At 42.3% G+C, this 16,748-nt stretch overlaps 1 protein-coding gene across 1 annotated transcript in view; it reads left to right on the forward strand.

Moving 5' to 3' along the window:
- ADCY8 (adenylate cyclase 8) overlaps positions 1-16,748 on the forward strand; it is a 221,859-nt gene that overhangs the window by 86,009 nt on the left and 119,102 nt on the right. The window contains exons 4-5 of the mRNA XM_045978186.1: positions 3,767-3,878; positions 14,159-14,286. Coding sequence (XP_045834142.1) covers positions 3,767-3,878; positions 14,159-14,286 — 240 coding nt within the window. The remainder of the gene's footprint in view (positions 1-3,766; positions 3,879-14,158; positions 14,287-16,748) is intronic.

Here is a 16,748-nt window from a genome sequence, read left to right on the forward strand (position 1 = left end):
GTTGCTCCTCTTATTCCCATTTGTGTCAACAGTTAGGAATTCTTTCAGCTGTAGGTAACAAATGATCTAATCACTGGTCATACCTTCTCCTCTGATATCTCTCTTCTCTCATTATCTCTCAAATGTGATCATTCAATTCTAGTACCTTTTTGTGAAATAATAAAAAGAGCTAACACACTTATGGAGAACCTACTGTGCCAGGAACTGTACTAATAAGAACTTGTTATCCACCAACAAGGCAGGTACTAGAATTATCTCCGGCTCAAATATCAAAGGTTTAGAGAAATTCAGGAAGCTACCTAAAGTCCTGGTATTCATAAGTGGTGAGCTGCACTCTGAACTCTGAACTGTCTGGACTCAAATCTTATGCATTTTGTCCTATGTACTGGGAAGATGTTGTGCTATCGGAACCTCGTATAGGACAGTGACCATGGAGTGACTTGCCCAGAGGAAACTGTATACACTAGAAATCTAAAGGCATCGAGCCCATGCTTACACCCCTTCACTGGCTTTCCATCACTTTCCGGACAGTCTGTATTCTTGAACCTGGCTTACCAGCCCATTTCCAACATTGCCCTGCCCCACGTCTCTAACACACACACTTTTTCTCTCCCTTCTTCTTTTCCCCACCCTGTTGCTCAGTGTTACCCTCTGACCAGCTACCCTTAAATTCTTGCAGATCTGTGGTACGTTTGCCCCACTTCTACCAGACCCTAACAGGTGCCGATTGCTCTGCTCAGACCGCCCATCCTACTCACTTTCCCATCTGTCTGGTGACATAGGCCCTTCAAAACTCAGCTGAGAATTTGCTGCATCAGGAAATTCTTGATCCTCTGTGACTGGTCATCCCCCAGTGTGTCCTTCTGTCAGAGTACAATGGTCCCCCTGTTATCCATGGTTTCAGTTTCCCACAGTTCATGGCAGTCCAGAAGCAGATGACCCGGCTCTGACTCAATGTCAGAAGGTAAACAGTAGCCTCACCCTAGAAGGCAGTGCCTGCTCCTTCCATCATTCCCCTCTCGCTTCATCTGATTATGTGGGCATTTTATCATCTCTCAACACAAGAACAGTGGGTACAGATGTTTTCAGAGAGAGACCACAGTCACATAACTTTTGTTACAGTATATTGCTACAATTGTTCTATTTAATTACTATTGTTGTAATCTCTTGCTGTGCCTAATTTAGAAATTAAATTAAAGGGGCGCCTGGGTGGCTCAGTGGATTAAGCCGCTGCCTTCGGCTCAGGTCATGATCTCAGGGTCCTGGGATCAAGCCCTGCATCAGGCTCTCTGCTCCGCAGGGAGCCTGCTTCCTCCTCTCTCTCTGCCTGCCTCTCTGCCTACTTGTGATCTCTCTCTCTGTCAAATAAAGAAAATAAAATTAAAAAAAAAAGATTGCCTCTCTCCCTCTCTCTCTGTGCCCTGCCCCTGCCCTGCTCATGCACATACTCTTTCTTTAAAAAAAAAAAAAAAGAAATTAAATTAAATATGCATGTATGGGGGGGAAAAAAACAGTCTCTATAGAGTTCAGTACTTACTATCTGCAGTTTCAGGAATCCCCTGGGAGTGTTAGAATGGATCCTCCTCCCCTACCCCACCATTCCCGGATAAGGAGGGGGCTGCTGTATTCATCTCCTGGGTTGTTTCTGTTTGTCTCCTTGTCTGGCCGAAGTCCCTACACTGTGAGCATCTTGAGGACACACACTGCATCTTTTTTAATCATTTAATCGAACTTCCTAGTGCAATGTGTAGCTAGACACATGGTAGATGTGCAAAGATTTGCTAAAATAATGGAGGCATTACATAATTAATTCAAGCAATAGCTGTCGTTTTTTTAAAATCAGGGCTGGAGGATTCCTAATCAGTCCATAAATGGGTTTCAGGGAAAGTGCAAATTCCTTGAAATGAAGTGTAAAATTGTGAATACTTCTGCATTTTTAAGAGAGAGAATTCATAGTCTCTATCACATTCTTAAAAGCATTTGTAATGGAGATAAATTTAAGAACCACCAAATACTGAGGCTAGTAACCAGTGTAAGTCAACACACATTCTACAATGTCTTCCGGCTAATTAACCTATCTCATTAAAACTAAGTTACATTGATTGCAAGACTTGCCATTATTTTATGCAACACTAAGAAAAATAAAAACAAAAAAAATTGACACACAGCTAAGATGGTATCCTAACTTCAAAGGTGATACAACATGAAAAGTTGCTCTGCTGTTTTTTATATTCTTCTTCTTTGTTTTAAAATTTTAATTCCAATATAGTTAACACATAGTGTTATATTAGTTTCAGGCATACAATATAGTGATTCAACAATTCTATACATGACTCAGTGCTCATCACAGTAAATGTACTCTTACTCCCCTTCACCTATTTCACCCATCCCCCACCCACCTACCCTCTGGTGACCGCCAGTTTGTTCTCTATGGTTAACAGTCTGTTTCTTGGTTTGTCTCTCTCTCTTTTTCCCCTTTGCTCATTTTTTGATTGTTTCTTAAATTCAACATATGAGTGAGATCATATGGTATTGGTCTTTCTCTGACATATTTCACTTAGCATTATACTTTCCATCTCCAACCACGTCATTGCGAATGACAAGATTTTGCTCTTTTTAAGGGCTGAATAATGTTCTATTGCATATATACACCACATCTTCTTTATCCAGTCATCCATTGATGGACATTTGGGCTACTTCTATAATTTGGGTATTGTAAATTATACTGCAATAAACATAAGGGTCTATATTTTTTCAAATTAATGTTTTCCTGTTCTTTTGATAAATACCCAGTTGTGAAATTACTGGATCATTTAAATTTTTGAGGACTCCATACTGTTTTCCACAGTGGCTGCACCAGTTTGCAATCATAGCAACAGGGCACGAGGCTTCCTTTTGCTCCACACAGAGGGGCCTCCACTCTTGCCTGGGTCCCTGAGCTGGTGCAGTGAGGTGGGATGCAGCACTGCCCTACAGTTTAAGTGGACAACCCCAACTCTGCCACATGCTATGTGGGGACTATTAAGCAAGTCTCCTTGCCTCTCCGAGCCCCAGTTTGCTCATCTTCATGGTGGAGTGGTATCCTCACATACTCACTGGATGGATGAACTAAAGCAATGCTCATACAGCTCTTTGCTTTCAGAAGGCTTTCAAGCACTACCCCCTTCCCTTATGCCAAACATATGCAGAGTTATGACCTGACCTCACTTAAATCCTTAGTCAATGTGAGAGTTTTAGGCCATGAATGATTCTGCCTGAGGTCTCCCAGCTCTGCTACCTAGTCCCATAATTTTTGAAAAATGCCACCTTCTATTTGCCTGCAATTTTAAGTATGTCATTTGTTGGAGAGAATGAGATTTTTTTTTAATTCTTTGTTCCCCTCTTTTAATTTCACACTGTGTTCACGTCACCTGCATTGTTGTTCATTGCTAAAATAGGTAATTCATAAAGCTTCATTTTGCTTTCCACAACAAACTGATCTGTTCATAGTGACAAATTCCCTTTGGGGTTGTTTACATTGCCCACACTCCATGGTCCTGCACAGGAAGAAGGGCTTTCCTTTGCCCCTTTGTCCTTCCTGAACCCCTGGGTGGACTCTGTCTGCTGAGATATTTGTAAAATGCTAACACGTTCCTCCTGACTCTCATGGCAGGGAGAGCTAGAATCTCAGACACAGTTGAGTTATTTGGATGGTGTTGATGTCTTCCAGGATGGAGTAAAATATTAATATGCTTTCTCCCCACCCCGCCCCTCCCCTGTTGTCTAGTATTCTTTTTGCAGATGTTAAAGGATTTACCAACCTCTCCACGACCTTGTCTGCCCAGGAGCTGGTCCGGATGCTCAACGAGCTCTTTGCCAGATTTGATCGACTGGCTCATGTGAGTTGAATTTAATTCCCTTCAAGTCTTTTGTGGGAGTGAGGGACTGCATGTGAAATTAGGGAGAGGAGAACTCAGGCTTCTCAGCAATATCTCCTGTCCTGCTTCCTTTTCCCTGGCATGGACCCCCAAGCCCCGCACCTTCTAGGGAGCAATGTTAGTTCTTTACAGATCTCAGATGGGAGATCTGTAGATTAATTAATACAGATCTGAGATGGGAGATCTCAGATTAATTTTCCCAATTAAGTGATAGCTGGTTGAGTGACAGTTAAGCCAAAGCCCTTTTTATCTGTTTTCTGGTCCCTCCCCCCATTACGTCCCCCTTCGTGAGGCTAGGTGCCACCCAGCTGCCACCTCAGTTTGGTTCAGGCAGTGATGGCTGCCTGCAGCTTTCCAGCCAACTCCAGCCATCTGAAACGAATTAGCCTGTTCTTGAGAGCCAGTAATCCACTGGACCACCATTTTGTTTGGCCTAACCTAACAGCTTTGTTTTTAGCCAATAGGACACTATATTTTTCAGCTGGCTCAAGAGAACAGGCTAAAGGAGATGGACATTTGCTCTCAGAACACAGATTCCTAGTCCCAAAGCATGCAAGTTGCAGAAGAACATCATTGTCACACTGTGTTTCAGAGTGGGCTTTAGGTCCAAACAGGCATGCCTTAATTTCCTTCTTTGTAAAGTATGTTTCTATCAGTGCCAACTTCACCGGGCTCTCGAGAGAATTCCGTGCAACCACATCAAGTGGGAGTTCATTTTTCAGAGCATCCAAATGTCTGAATTTAAGGCTGCCTGCCTCCAAGGAGAACCACTCAGATTTGCATCTGAGTACCTGCTCAGTGTTGTGCACTGTGCTATGTGTTGTGAGCGTGGGAATAACAAAACACACTTTGTCCTTCCTGGAATTAAGTCTAGCCAGAGACACATCGATAAATGATCAATGCACAATGTGTTGTGTGTATGATGAGGGTTAAGTATGGGATGTTGTAGGAAGGCAGACTCTTCAATAACCCTTGAATCAAAGAAGACTTTCCAGATAAAGTGATTCTTAGACTGAGTCTCAAAAATGGGAAAAGGAATACAGTAGAATGGTATTCAGCAACAAAAAGGAGTAAAGCACCAAGACACACAGCAATATCATGGAATCTCCAAAGCAATAAGCCAGGTGAAAGAAGACAGACCAAAAAGCCTAGATACTTTATGATTTCATTTATAAGACACTCTAGAAAAGGCAAAAATATAAGGGCAAAAAGAGACAAATGGTGGCCATGCGTTGGAGGTGGATGGAGCAGATTGTTTGCACAAAAGCATGGGTGCAGTGAGTTGGGGAGTGATGTAGCTCTCCACAAGTGAGCAGGACTGTACACTTCATCAAAATCATCATTTATTATTTATATTATTTATATTTATTTATTATTTATAAATTTATCGTTTGTTTTATATATATATTTATCATTTATTATTTATAAAAAATTATTATATATACATTATACACCGATTAGCGAAGTGAAGAAGACAGGGATAGTCATTTTTTTGAAGATCTCTTTATTTATTTGGGAGCATGAGCAGGAGGAGCAGAGGGAGAGAATCTCAAGCAGACTCCAGGCTAAGAGGCTTGACCTGGCAGAGGAGGAGGGGAAAACCGAACCCCCTCCCTACTCCGCCCTGAACTCTCCCAAGGAGAAGGGTTGGGTTTACCAGAAGGACTGGGAATTTGGAGGTGGGGAAGAATGTATCCCATTTCTTTTACTGTTTTACCTCTGGGGGCTTGGTGCAGTTACAATAGGTATTCTACTTCATATTATGGTTCTGACTATTTCTGCTCAAAGACCTAAGATGACCAAAAATGGCCCTCCAGTGAGAACCAACAAATGTGATCAGGGTCAATTTTTAGTGTCATGATAAACTCCACTGACCCCGGGAAAGGGTTGCTAAGCGAAATCTAACTCAGGTTGTTCAACTAACATTTATTGCTAGGTACCATGCAAAACTCTGGCAGGACAAAACCCATCCGGGACCTCAGGAAGCTCACGTCTGGTAAAGGGAGAGCTGATCCATAGGAACTGCAGGGCAATGTGTTCAGGCAATAACAGGTGCAGAAGTCCTGGGGGAGGAAGGAAGGAGCAGCCAGTGCTTGGGTGGTGGGGGATGGGGGCGGAGCACAGTGGTGATTTGGTAGCACCCAGAGAAGTAGCCATGTGTAGGCTTGGTCTTGAGGAAGAGCAGAAGCTTTCCTGGTATCAGAGTGGACCAAAGAGAACAAACAGAAATATCTTCTAGGCTAAGCTGTGGTGTACATATAGGAAAGTGTGAACATTCAAGAACATGCTGCTTGTTTGAGGAGCTCTAAGAAGCTAAAGATTGGGGCTCCTGGGTGGCTTAGTCAGTTAGGTTTCTGCCTTATGCTCAGGTCATGATCTCAGGGTCCTGGGATGGAGCCTTGCATTGGGCTCCCTGCTTAGCCGGGAGTCTGCTTCTCCTTCTCTCCCTGCCTTTGCACATGAACCTGTGCTCTCTCTCTCTCAAATAAATAAATAAAATCTTAAAAAATAAAAAAAGAAGCTAAAGATTACTAGAACATCAAGGGCAAGGAAACTGTAGTGAGAAAGGAGCTTGGAGAGGAAGCAGAAGTACATTTGGAGGGCATGGTGCAACTTTTAAGGGATGTGATCTTTGTCCAGTAACCCCTGTAACCGAGCTTTCTCCCTGGTCACTTTACACACGGTGTGGGGGGAGGAGGGAGACAGGGTACACAGCCTGTTGGTCCCCAGGGGGTGCAAGAAGCTATCATCCATCTTCTGGGATGAGTCTTACTGAAATTTTAAGATAAACTTTTTGGAGGAAAAAAAAACCAAATTAAGTACAGATCCATGATGAAGTAAAATTATTATCAATTTGATAAGATTAAATGTTCATCAACTGCCTGGTGTATGCTACTTACTGTTATGGGTCTTTGCCCTGGAACCCTAATTCAGTTCTCACAACAGACCGATGGAACTTATTGTTCCCATTTTACAGAATGAATGACTGAGGCTCAAAGAAGTAATCTTCCTAGAACCACTGGTAGGTGGGTATATCTGTGATTCTGGACAACTGGGCCAGGTGTTTGATTTTTTTTTAAAGATTTTATTCATTCATTTGAGAGAGATCAAGAGCACAGGAGGAGAGTGAGAGGGAAAAGCATGTTCCCCGCTGATCAGGGAGCCCAACTCAGGGCTCAATCCCAGGACTCTGGGCCACCCACAAGTGCCAGAAGTGCTCCCTCGTGACCCCCAGCAATGCCACAGGCATTTTACGAGACAGAACAGAAGACATTCGCAGATGTGTTGCTACCCTTGCGGGTGCTTGAAGGGTTAGACTCATGGGACCTCAGGTGTGGGCTGGACTTGATTGTTGTACCTGTGCAAATCTCTCTATGTGTCTGCGTTTTCTATCAGAATTGCAACGGAGGATAAATGAGGGGGAAAAAAAGACAAAACAAAACACATGAAATGTCTCTTAACCTAGAGTCTGTCTCCAAATAAGTACCCAGCACCCGTCAGTGCTCTGTAGCTCTGACCCCCACCCTGGGTGCATCAGTATCTACTACTCTCAGGGACCTCCCTGGAAGGGTTTGACAGATGCTACCAGTGAAAACAATTCCACTCACCTGGGAATGAGAAAACCTACTTTCAGGGTTTTTTTGCCCCCAGCGGTGGACCGCTTAACCAGCAGTGTTAAATTCTGCTTCTGTATAAAAGGGTTTTAGAGAGGGCCCTTTTTGCATTTTTCTAGCATCAAAATTCTGTGGATTTATAAAGATTCTCTCTCTGCCTCACCATGATTTTTCGCTGTAGATTTTGTTTACGTTGCGTATCAGAGAGAATTCACCTTGCATGTGAATTTCACACACTGTACCTGTTTCCCTACTGCATTACTGAAATGCAGGAAACTTCAAAGCTTCCTCTAAAAATTCCTTTTAGTTTGATTGAACTCCTGAGAGCCCTTGTGGTTCAGGCTGCTCAGAATACAGCTTTTGTTTATTTGTTTTCTTTTTCTTTTTTTAAGATTTTATTTATTTATTTGAGATAGAGAGAGCTCGCATGAGTGGGGGGGGAGGGGGAGAGGGAGAGAGAGACGCAGATTCCCCCTTGAGCAAGTGGACAGTTGAGGGATTCAATCCCAGGACCCAGGGATCATGACATGAGCCTAAGGCAGATGCTTAAGCAACTGAACCACCCAGGTGCCCCTGTTTTTGTTTTTTGACCCTTGATAGTGCCCATGGCAAATTTTATAGCTTTCTGTCTTTGATCTTTTTTTTTTAAACAATCTCTGCCTACCCCTCCCCCATTGGAATTAGGAATGAAGAATTTGCATACTATTATGAAGGCTTTAAAATTGTAAAACAAAGAACATATTTACGGTTACACAGTTGACAAGAATGCATCTTAAACCTTATTTTACATTGCTGACAAACTGAAAGCAACCTAAATTATTGCAGGAAGGAATAAATCCAGCGTTATGGAAAGTGAATAAACAGATTAAAAAGAATGAGCTAGCCATTTTTGTACTGACATAGAAATTCAAGACCTGTTTTGCCTGAAAAAAGCATGTCACAGATCCATAAACATATAATACATTTACATGTTTATGTTATATAATATATGTGATATAATAGATGTTTAGAATACGGCTGCAGAGCATGAAGAATAGTACATATATATAAACATGTAAGGTACATTTGGATGCAAAGCAGCGTCTGAGGTGGGGAAGGGAGCCAGGCTTCCAGGTGCCCTTGTGTCTTACGAGGAGGGACTGCCCAGGGGGATTTATCTACTAGGACAGTATATTCATGTCACTTGTGCAGTTACAATTAAATAGACTCATAAAATTGTTATGGTTTCTAATACAGCTTTTTAAAAAGCACATGTTTTTGTTCTGAGAATCTTTTATTTTTTTTAAGATTTTATTTTATTTGTCAGAGAGAGCGCAAAAGTGGGGGAGGGGCAGAGGGAGAAGCAGGCTCCCTGCTGAGCAAAGAGCCAGATCCTAGACCAGGTCCTGGAATCATGACCTGAGCAGAAGGCAGATGCTCAACAGGCTTCCCATAGTCTTTCACTTTTTACTGACTTTTTTCCGATTACTGAAGCCATACTTACTCATTATGTAAAATTCAAACATCAAAGGAGTAGAAAATGCAGCAAGTGTACATCCCTGTAATCCTATCCCTCCTCAACAATATAACCATCTTTGATAATTTGGTGCTTTTATTATTTCATTATCATCTATGATCAACATGATTTCTTAAACTTCCAAAATCATTATCCTATATCACAGCCATCGAGATGGGAAGAAAAGTATTATATTAAGACTCACTCAAGGGGCGCCTGTGTGGCTCAGTGGGTTAAAGCCTCTGCCTTCGGCTCAGGTCATGATCCCAGCGTCCTGGGATGCAGCCCCACATCTGTCTCTCTGCTCCACAGGGAGCCTGCTTCCTCCTCTCTCTGCCTGCCTCTCTGCCTGCTTGTGATCTCTGTCAAATAAATAAATAAATAAATCTTTAAAAAAAAAAAAAAAGACTCACTCAATAAAATTTGCAAGAAGACCCTCACCCTACTTTATTTTTCTTTTTCAGTATCTTTTTTCAAAGCAACCTGCTTCCTTAATATAAACTTCCTGAAGCAGTTTCTGGTAAAAAGAAGTTGCTTGGATATTACTGTCAAGTCAGCTGACAGCTCACAGGAACTGATCAGAAAAACGTGCCTGCAAATTGACAGAACTTGACAGATCAGACAGGTCTTTCATGTGTATATGTTTTACACACACACACACATTTGTGTTGAGCTCAACGTTTTTCAAAGAGGCTGCCAGCCTCACCTTTGTTTATAAGAAAAATGGACCCAGGGCACAAACACATTCACCCTATTATGTGCGTCTCCTCCAGAAGGATGATACACCATTTTACACCATTTGTGTCCAAAACACATTTTTGTCAGGAGAGCTACCATTCTGGACTCTGTCGTCATGTCTTCAGTTTCCTGGAGAAAGAGCATGGAGTTCGGCAAAGGTCAGATAGACATGGGTGCGAATTCAGTTCTGCCGCTTACTTGCTTTGGGACCTTCGCTTACTTAAGCCGTCTGCGGAACGGCACGTGACTCGAAGTGTGCTCATGAAGACTCACCAAGATAAATGGAATGCAGTTAACACATCTCCTGGCACATAGTATATGCTCAATAAATACTACTTCTTTTCCCGACTTAACTTTTTCTAAAATGCTCTTATAGCTGTTTTCATGGAAAATCACTGATTAAGAGTTGGTGAATATCACATGTAGTCCATAACGCTTTTTTTTTTACATTTTTATTTAAATTCCAGTTAGTTAACATACAGTGTGATATTAATTTCAGGTATTCAATACGGTGATTCGGCAACTCCATCCATCACCCAGTGCTCATCCCAAGTGCATTCCTTAATCCCCATCCTCTATTTCACCACTGTCCCCACCCTCCTCCCCCCCTCTGGTAACCATCAGTTTGTTCTCTACAATCAAGAGTCTGTTTCTTGGTTTCTCTCCTCTCTCTTTTTCCCCTTTGCTTATTTGTTTTGCTTCTTAAATTCCACATGAATGAAGTAATATGGTATGTGTCTTCCTCTGACTGACTTATTTTGCTTAGAATTACACTCTCTAGTTCCATCCATGTTGTGCAAGTGGCGAGATTTTATTCTTTTTTATGGCTGAGTAATATTCCTGTGTGTGTGTGTGTGTGTGTGTGTGTGTGTGTGTGTGCGTGCATGCCACCTCTTCTTTTTTTTTTTCCATTTTATTTATTTTTTCAGCGTAACAGTATTCATTCTTTTTGCACAACACCCAGTCATGCCACCTCTTCTTTATCCATTCAACAGTTATCAAAAGAAAAGCCTTCTGCACAACAGAGGAAAAATCAACAAAACCATAAGATAACCTATAGAATGGAAGAAGATATTTGTAAATGACATATCTGATAAAGGGTTAGTATCCAAAATATATAAAGCACTTACAAAACTCAACACTCAAAAAAACAAATAATCCAATTAAAAAATGGGCAGAAGATGTGAATAGACATTATTCCAAAGGAGACATGCAGATGGCCAACAGACACATGAAAAGATGCTCAACATCACTCATCATCAGGAAAATGCAAATCAAAACTACAATGAGATATCATCTCACACTTGTATGAATGGCTAAAATCAACAACACAAGTAACAACAGATGGTGGTGAGCATGTGGAGAAAGGGGAACCCTCATGCATTGTTGGTAGGAATGCAGACTGGCACAGCCACTCTAGAAACAGTATGGAGTTTCCTCAAAAAGTTAAAAATAGAATTACCCCACAATCCAGCAAAAGCGCTATTGGGTATTTATTCTAAAATTACAAAAATACTAGTTCAAAAGGATACATGTACCCCAATGTCTATAGCAGCATTATTTACAACAGCCAAATTATGGAAACAGCTTAAGTATCCATCAACTGATGAATGGATAAAGAAGATATATATATATAACTGAGCCACAAAAAAGAATAAAATCTTGCCATATCATTACTTTTAGCCAGCTTATCTGTAGCACAGGAAATTTTTCACATCATTTCCTATCTCTCATATGAAAACCTTCATATATAAAGACAGGTATAAATCCTTCCTGTCCTCCTTGTTCAGGGCTATTATGACAAGACTCAAAAGAAGAAAGATCACTGAACATTGGGATGGCTGTTCCAGGTGTTTGTGGTCATTGCTTCCATTGCTAACTGATGGTCATGCTTACTTTATTATGTATTGAGAACACAGTGGGTTACTTTGACACATTTCCTAGATGGGGAATTGAAACTCACATCTCAGTGATGTCAGTCTTTCAGCCAAGGTCAAACGGCTGGTAAATGTGACCAGAATCCAGATGTTGTATTCTTAGTTTAAAGCATTTCCTCTCCACCCTTCCCCTCCACCCTCCCCACTGCCAGCCCTCAGTGCTCCAGACTACCATTAGCTTGAGTCACTCAGAGCAGTTTCTGCCCCCAAAGAGTGGTTGACTGAATGCACCTACTGAGCCTCTCAGCCTCAGTGTTCTCAGCAAAATCTCAATCTGACTTATTTTATCAGTGGTTCTCAAATGCTCTTTCATAATCAAGTATCAGAAAGTTCAATTTGTGGCCATGAGAGAAAATATACACATACTTATCTGCAATGTAGTTAAGTTTTTATGATTAATTTTATTTAGTTCAAAAAACATTCTTTTAAGAATGTCTTTTTTACTTTTTAGGAGTTAAAAATGCCCTTTTTTTCATAAAATCATGGGGATTGTGGATGGTACTTGGGTCTTTTTTGTTTGTTTGTTGATGGATTTTTCATACTTCTCTTTGGCAAAATACAAAATTGAACTCTATAGCAGTCCCTTGGGCCTTCTTGTTTTGTTTTGTTTTTATAACTGTCCCATAGATGCCACAGATCTGGAAAATGCCAGGAACTGTAGGCCAAGTGCTCTCTGGCTCTGTTCCAGCCATATACTAGGATCTGAGGAGACACAGCTGAAGGTCTGGAGTTTACCTTGTTGATCAGACTCCCAATCAGAAGGTCTCTTGCAGAATTAGCTGCAACAAAGCAGCCAAAAGACAGGAACCACAAGCTCCCAAAAATAACCTTGGGACAGCTGTGCATGCCATCAGAGTTCTGAAGATTGCATCTGAGCCCATTTGGGAAGGTTGGCAACATCCTGCCAATCTGATCCAGGCGGGAAAGCACTTGTGCCAGTTCTCCTTCTCTTTTCTCTGTCTGATATTTGTGTTTTGTATTGTGAGAATGATTTCATTCATTTGTTACCCAAACACAATGACTGAATCCCCTGATCCGATCAGGAAACCAGCATGGTGCTATATAGGTTGGCAGGACAAGGTGTCCACTGTGCTGCTTGTGTCTCTGTGCATGCCTCCTCTCCTCTGTCCTGGGATCCTGCTTCCCCCAAGAAGAGCCTCGCACTCACAAACCCCGTAAGCTTTTAGGACTTCAGATCTGGGATGCATCTCAGAGGCCATTCAGTTCCACCCATGTAACCAAGGAAGCCAAAAGAGAAAGTCATCTGCCCACGATCACAGTCACATGTGAGAAAACTGGGTAAAGAGTCCCACACCTCATCACAGAGACAGGCGACCCTGATATAGCACCCTGTCTGCTGGACCCCATATTAAGCCTCCACACACCTCATCTTACCGTCCTCACGGTCAAAGACGAGGTCCCATTCTTTTACCATTTTACCGATGAGGCAACAGAGGCTCAGAAGTTAAGTTGGCTGTAGGGATGTAGGATTTAATCCAGTGCAGTGTGACTCTTTAGCCAGTGCTCGTAGCCCCTACGTTATGCTGCCTGAAGGTCTCTTTCCTTGAAAACCTGCATCATCCAACCTCTTCCCACCCAGTGTGAAAATGCACCTTTTCCCTGGTGCTTGTTGCTCTTTGAGACTCAGTAAGAATCATGTCCTCAAGACTGTGAATCTGTCAAACATCTGTGCCATCCTCCATACCTATGAGGTACTGACGGTACTACCCTTACCTTAACGAGGATAAAAATTGTACCTACTTGATAGGGTTGTTGTTAGGGTTAGGGTTAATGCTGTTTAATATAGGGTACATCAGAGTGGTTATTATTAATAATTTCATGTCAGGGACAATGTTTGATTTAATCATATTTCCCTATTGACTTTTTTTTCAATGAACAAACATATGAACTCACACATGAATAAAATGATATGTGAGAAGAGTCAGACCCTCTTCTTAAGGTGTCAGTACCCTAGTTGTGAAAGGGCCTAAAACAGAGTTGAAATAGTAGGCATCCCTGGGTGATTTGTACTTTTAATTGCTTATTCTTGAGCTAAGACTGCTAAAAACTATGAATCCAGAAATCTGTCCTGTGAAAAAAAGACACTGATGAGCAGGATTCACAGGGCAACACTGAACATGTGTTTTAAATGCCACCACCCGATGGGTGTTCATCAGAAGGCTAGTAGGTGGCAGGGCTGGGATACAGCCCTGTGTTTGTTGAGTTCAAACCCCAGTGTTTTTCTGTGACTCCATTCTACCTCTGAGCCCTTCAAACTTTTATTTAAGGTACCCCTCCAATCTCTTAGGAAGATGATAGAAGTGTATTTCAAAGGTAGGTGTTCCCCAACACCCAGGGTGAAGACTGCCTGACCCTACTGCCTGCCTTCCCAAGCCTTTCAGAAGCACTTACCTGTCTACTGACTTAGTCCTCTCCTCTCCACCCTGTTCCTTCCAGGAGCATCACTGCCTTCGCATTAAAATCCTGGGGGACTGTTACTACTGTGTTTCAGGGCTTCCTGAGCCCCGCCAGGACCACGCCCACTGCTGCGTTGAAATGGGCCTCAGCATGATCAAAACCATCAGGTAATCTGGCTTCTCCTCCATAATACCCATGCCTTCAATGTGTGTGAAGACACACCGCCCCATCTGTCCTTTGAGGTGGATGATATGTTTGTTGTTTGACTTAGGGCACAAAAACTGCATGCCCATTAACTCTCCCGTATGAACCAATGAACCTGCCAGCTTCGTTACGTTCCTGGTATACCTTCCTTTGTCCAGCATATTTGTATTACCAGTGTCCTTGTGGGGATACAGCAAGAACCAAGTCAAGTGTGGTGATTGCCTTCAGGGAGTGCAGTGCAGTGAGAGAAAACTCAGTATGGTACAGTAAGTTCTAAGATGAATCCAACCCAAGATGTGCAGAGGGAGATAGAGGAACAACAGCTCATTTGGGCCAGGGTGCTGGAGAAGGCTCTCCAGAGTAGAGCTGTCTCAGCTGTTTTCTAAAAGGTGAGCAAACCTTAGATCCTGGGGAAGTGGAGAGTGTGGCTGGACATGCAGGAGGTCAGGATGTGTTACAGTGACAGCTGGTAGAGCCTGGGGAGGAAAGGGTGGTGACAGATGGATTGCAGGCTGGGAGCAGGCAGAGCTTCCAGGCCTTCTCAGCCATGGTAAGGGTTGTGTTTTAGCCTGAGGCCAACAGGAAATCATCATAGGGCCACCACCAGGGTTGGTTTCATGAGTGTGTGACAAGTGCCTTTGGCTTTGGTCAGTGTATCCGGCAAATAGAAGCTTAATCATGAGGTCAAGGATTTTGGGATTAGACTGCTTGTGGCTTTAGGACAGAAGCTCAGTGGTGTTAGAGCTTGATGATCCAGATAGGAAGCTCCAAATCAAGCCTCCAGGCACTGCAGCCTTCCCTGACCACAGCAAAAACAGTAAAGAGGGTACATGGGCAGAAATCTTTTCTGTGGCTTATGCCTTCATCTTATAAGGGAAGAATCCTGCCATTAAGAGGCCGGAAAAATCTTCCAAGGAACTCAGCCTTGGTTGTGTGGTCTAATAGGTATGTTTGTGATCCTTGGCTGTGTCAGTCTGGTTTAAAGACCAGCAGGAGAGCAACTTGTGCACCCCACACACATCCTCCACTGAAGGTTCAGATCACCTGATAGCTTCCAAAACCAATCCTAGAGTGGGCAAGAGGGATGTAAGCAATTGCGGCCATGACCAACACAGTGTGCCTGACTCCTTCAACTTGCTGACAGATCCCCGACCTCATTCAAGTTTGGGACAGAGCTCTGTTGACATCAGGAAAGACTATGTTGTCCCCTAATTAAGAAAAGGATGGAAGCTCTTTCCCTAAATATGATTTTGTTTCATTGATGTGATACTGGTCATTTCAAGACTTAGCCAGATACCACGTTCCTGGTGGGTAGACATACCCTGGCAGACCCTCAGGGTCTCACCTCTGGAGCCAACACATCACCAGGGCCCAGTCAAGATGGCATTGTGCTTTGCTGTGGGGGATATGATGAAAACCCCACCATCACTATCCCTGAGACCAAGTAGAGAGGTGGAGAAAGAGATAGGACATGCCCCCTTTCTGACAGAAATGCAGAAGTTCTCATTTCTAAGAATTGTGGAGAAAGGAGCCCACAAATTCCAACCCAGAGTTTCCTCTAGGTATATGGAAAAGACTGCAGACACTTCTTAGCTGTTAATTTGGACACTTGCGAGTCTTGCCCTGAAAACTGGGATGAATTGTAATATGTTAACTAGCTTCAAGGGAGACAATGGGCCTGACACCCAGAAGGCTTGCTGTCTTATTTGCATTCTACAGATAATTAGGTGTGTGAACTTTATTCTACCAGCTGATTGGTAGGTAGATCAACAATAACAAAAAAATCTGCAGAGCTCTACCAAGTGTTAGATGCTGCCATACTAGTCCCTGGAAGTACAGTGATAAACAGGTCACAGAGTGTCTTTCTCTTGCCCATGGGTGTCCATTAGGGAGATGACTTGGATTTGCTGTTTGTGAAATGCTGAAATTGGGCCAGCTCTGAAGTCTCTGCCAGTTCTGAAAATCTGTGATTTTTGATCAACCACATCAAAATCAAGTTTAAGTAGCAAAACTTGTCACAGGCTTTCTTTTTAATATTTTTATTTTTATGGTGATATAATTGACCAAAAAAGTATGTATTTAAAGTGCAGTATGATGGTTTGATATATGGATACATTGTAGAAAAATTATATCATCAATTAATGCATCCATTGCCTCACGTAGCACACGTAGCAATCTTTGTCTCTTTTTTTGGTGAGAGCATTTAAGATCTACTCTTCAGGCAAATTTCAAGCACAGCTTATTAACTATAATCACCATTCTATATATCAGCTCTCAGAACTTACTTATAATGAAAAGTTTGTACCCTTCAACCAATATCACCTTATTTCCCCCACTCCCCCTAACCCTGGCAACTACCCTTCTACTTTGTTTCTATGAATGTGACTTTTTGGTTTTTGGCTTTGGGTTTTCTTAGATTTCACAT

Source organism: Meles meles, chromosome 1, assembly GCF_922984935.1.
Source record: "Meles meles chromosome 1, mMelMel3.1 paternal haplotype, whole genome shotgun sequence".
NCBI classification, from domain to species: Eukaryota; Metazoa; Chordata; class Mammalia; order Carnivora; family Mustelidae; genus Meles; species Meles meles.